The following is a 4,201-nucleotide window of genomic DNA, read 5'->3' as shown; positions in this document are numbered from 1 at the left end:
TTCCCCACCATTGATGAGTTATCTCGTCTTTTACAAGAAAACACTTCCCCGCCAAAGACCAGTTTTTACAGCTTTCCGTGTTTTCACTGTTGTACACTCGGGGGCACTATCACACATCTTCTGAACGAGTACAAGACCTCCCGAACAAAAACACACGTGTACAGGACGGAGAAACTAGCGATCTCTTATGTAAACAGATGCATATGAAAAATAATGCGATCAACAGCAATAGACAGCATATAAATGAAAACGGCATAATGTTACAGAGTAAAATGTTGATCCAGGAAGTGATGTCTGTGCAAGCTTTGGAGGTGTTGATGGAAGCTATTTACTGGATTTATGCTTTGATAATCGTACTGAATATCATCCAGATGTAGTTTTTAATAAAAAATGTGATTTTCTCACCTTTTTGCTCAATTATAAATTATGAAACCTACCTATATCCAAGTGTTGATTTAAAAAAAGATTGCGTGAAGCTAGAATAAAACAGATTTTTTTTGTTTAAAAGTAGAGGCTCTGATCTTATTTTGGTGTATTGCATATTCAAATATTCATACAGCAAAATATACTGGAGGCCATCAAATCTTAGTGAAAATCATCAAAATCGCTGGCGGTGGCTGGCAACTTTTCTCAAAGAATGCTGGCGGGGAAAGAGTTAAATGTCTCAAATCTGTTCTTTATTGATAGTGCATTATTCAGAACAGTTATTTCAAAGCAGCTTCAGTAATCAACAGGAGAATGAGTGTGATTGCATCCATTGTGGCGACTTCAATGTCCGCTATTCAGTTCAGTGTGGATTCGGCTCTACAGAAGACGACAGTGTCATTAATTCATCAAGTTGTGTCAGTGCCATCACATTGATATTTCTGAATATTAATCTTTTAAACCCATCTGAGCAAACCCGAGTCAGCATTTGTCATTAACCAGCAAGTAACTACTCGTTTCAGTCCAGAATCACTCGAGTTTGCAGTCTGGGTTGAAAGTGCTGAGAAAGCAGGACTGAACGCTGCTGCATGCAAAAGATAAAACAGCAGCACGTCTTTCTATTGTGTCGTTCTCGCTGTCAGACAGCAAACATCCAGCGCAAGCAGTGTAGAAGTGATGTGTGTGTGTGTGTGTGTGTGTGTGTGTGTGTGTGTGTGTGTGTTTCTGCAGGTTTCACCACTGACCTGCGCTCCAACACCGGCGGGCAGGCCTTCCCTCAGTGTGTGTTCGATCACTGGCAGATCCTGCAGGGCGACCCCCAGGACCCCGCATCCAAACCCTTCCAGATCGTGGCCGAGACACGCAAACGCAAAGGCCTGAAAGAGGGCATCCCGGCACTCGACAACTTCCTCGACAAGTTATAAACGACCCGGCGACACGTCTCCGTTCTCTAGCCCAAACCTAGACGATGCTTTACACTCATTCCTGTGTTTCATTCCTTCCCTCCTGCACTCGCTTCCTTCCCTCAGAGTTCAGCAGAGGGACTGGACTGTAAAGGGCACAAACACCACACGGTTATCACCTTCAGACAGGAACGTCCAGTGGATTATGTAAATCTAATAAAGAAAATAAAAATGGAAAGGGGGGGTGGAGAGAGATAGAGATGGAGAGTGGGAGGGGGATGGAGAGATGGTTGGATGGAGAGAGTGGGAGATGGAGAGATAGAGATGGATGGATGGAGAGTGGGAGGGGGATGGAGAGATAGAGATGGATGGATGGAGAGAGGGGGAGATGGAGAGATAGAGAGAGATGGATGGATGGAGAGTGGGAGGGGGATGGAGAGATAGAGCTGGATGGATGGAGAGAGGTGGGTGTGCTTTTTGATAAATGGCGTTATGGTTTTGAAATTTTAGTTCAAAAGCCTGGTGATAGTGTTTAAGCAATCGAGAAAAACTGTAAATCCAGTCTGCTGTCCTAAAAACAAATGGTCAAAAATGTTCAGATGTAAAGAACTATTCAACTTTATTGAACATGGGTCAAGTGCAATATCATGTGCCGATGGAAACCAGCGGAGACTACGTGTAGAAGATGACCTCTGGGATCTGGCCGTCCTCGACGGATGTGCCGTTGTTGTTTCCCGCGGCGTAGCAGAAGGTGAAGCAGGTTTTGGTGCCGGAGCTGGACGACTCGTGCGTGACCTTCCTCATGCCTTTAGTGCCGTAGTGCGAGTCTGGACCCTGAGACAGAAGACAGAGACACAGATGTGTTATACAATCTCATCTTTAGATGAAACCTCCAAGGCAATATTCAGTAAATCTACATTTGTTCCCATAGTAATAATGACTAAAGACAGAGCAGCTGTGAGAAAAAAAGAGAAAGAGAGGATGAAAAATGGAAATTTAGTCTCTGCTCCTGTCATTTATTTTAAACAGATTTCATAAATGTGGTTTGGATCAGGTTGGTAAAAATCGGATTGATGCATGTAATTTTTGCAATAAATGAAATGCAGTAGATTTGTTTATGCACCGAATGCTATTCTCATGGCAATAAAAACTAAAATAAATAAATAAACATACAAATAAATAGTTAAAATGAATAAATATATAAAAAACAAGCCAAATAACCTTCATACAAAAGATTAATCTATATAAGATTTTTTTAAATGTACACTAGCATATATATATATATAGAGAGAGAGAGAGAGAGAGAAATTAGCACTTTTAATCAGCAAGGACGCATTAAATTGATCAAAAGTGACAGTAAAGACATTTATAATGTTACAAAAGATTTCTATTTCAAATAAATGCTGTTCTTTTGAACTTTCTATTCATCTGTGAATCCTGAAAAATAAAATGTATCACAGTTTCCACAAAAATATTGTGCAGCACAACACTGATAATAATCAGAAATGTTTCTTGAGCAGCAAATCAGCATATTAGAATGATTTCTGAAGATCATGTGACACTGAAGACTGGAGTAATGATGCTGAAAATACAGCTGCGCATCACAGAAATAAATTACATTTTACTATATATTCACATAGAAAACAGTTATTTTAAGCGGTAATATTATTTCATTGTTTTTACCGTATTTTCAAATCAAATAAATGCAGAATTGATGAGCAAAAGAGACTTCTTTGGAAAAACAATAATCTAAATGTTAATAAAAATCAAAATAAATTTTCTTTCGGATGACAAGAAACTGAAAAAACAGGAAATAGAATAACAGATCTGTTGGTGTGGGTAAAGTCACAGTTAGTTTAAGCAGCTTTATATTAACTAACGATGGAATGCCGTCACCTTTAATGTAGCACAGGCCGTGTAATTGACGTTAGGCAGAACTTCCACCGGTTCCTTGAACATGACTCTGAAGGTGCTGGCCGATCCGTCACAGCTGAAGCCGGTGTCATTCTGACCCAGAACTGTGTTACTGTCAGTGTGAATGATCTGAAAGAGATTCAGGATCAGAAAACAACTCTTTCAAACACTGATCTGTTCATCTGAGCAGACCCCACCAATACTGATGCAATACTGAAACTATATCACCACCACAAACATGAGGACTGCACTGAAATAAAAGAAGCACACTGCAGGATGATGATTTTTTTTTTCAAATCTATCACAGTGTATAAGGAATAGTCTATATGTGACCCTGCAGCACAAAAGCAGTCTTGAGGTCGCTGGGGTATATTTGTAGCAATAGCCAACAATACATTGTATGGGATTTTTTTGCACCCTCAGATTCCAGATTTTCAAATAGCTGTATCTCAGCCAAATATTGTCCGATCCTAACAAACCATACATCAATGGAAAGCTTATTTATTCAGCTTTGAGATGATGCATACATCTCAATTTTGAAAAATTGACACTTAAGACTGGTTTTGTGCTCCAGGGTCACATATTTTACATATTTTAGGTGTTATGACTGATGTTTCACTATTAATCAATATCTTTTATAAGTTCACCTAAATAGTGGTTACAAATAAATGCAAATAAATCATGTAGTAATTAATAAGAGGTTATAAAAACTGCTCGTACAATAATTTTATTATAGAATTGATGTTAAATTTGAAATTTGACAATTGAGTGCCTGAAATTTCTCACATAACTATATATAAACATGTATTTTCCAGTGTACTTTTAGTATCGGGATACTATTATAGTTTTCACACATATTTTGAATCAGTTTCTATTTTTCTATTTTCCGTTTTTTAATTTCATTTGAGGTAAAGTTTTAGTAATTTTGTTGCATGTTTTTGTCATATATATATATTTTT

General features: G+C 38.3%; 2 protein-coding genes across 3 annotated transcripts in view; one reads left to right on the top strand and one right to left on the bottom strand.

The window, feature by feature from the left end:
* Positions 1–1,566, top strand: part of LOC107671802 (elongation factor 2-like) — a 12,510-nt gene extending 10,944 nt beyond the window's left edge. The window contains exon 11 of the mRNA XM_016464773.1: positions 1,156–1,566. Coding sequence (XP_016320259.1) covers positions 1,156–1,349 — 194 coding nt within the window. The 3' untranslated portion in view covers positions 1,350–1,566. The remainder of the gene's footprint in view (positions 1–1,155) is intronic.
* A 400-nt stretch (positions 1,567–1,966) lies between these two features.
* Positions 1,967–4,201, bottom strand: part of btbd2b (BTB (POZ) domain containing 2b) — a 10,833-nt gene continuing 8,598 nt past the window's right edge. For both annotated transcript variants that reach the window (XM_016464774.1, XM_016464775.1), the window contains exons 8-9: positions 3,225–3,371; positions 1,967–2,162 (exon numbers count right to left, since the gene is read on the bottom strand). In XM_016464774.1, the coding sequence (XP_016320260.1) occupies positions 2,001–2,162; positions 3,225–3,371 (309 nt within the window). In that variant the 3' untranslated portion in view covers positions 1,967–2,000. The remainder of the gene's footprint in view (positions 2,163–3,224; positions 3,372–4,201) is intronic.

Source organism: Sinocyclocheilus anshuiensis, unplaced genomic scaffold, assembly GCF_001515605.1.
Source record: "Sinocyclocheilus anshuiensis isolate Anshui unplaced genomic scaffold, SAMN03320099.WGS_v1.1 scaffold1491, whole genome shotgun sequence".
NCBI lineage: Eukaryota > Metazoa > Chordata > Actinopteri > Cypriniformes > Cyprinidae > Sinocyclocheilus > Sinocyclocheilus anshuiensis.
The sequence above is the reverse complement of the archived record's forward strand: the minus strand, read 5'-3'. Positions and strand labels throughout refer to the sequence as shown.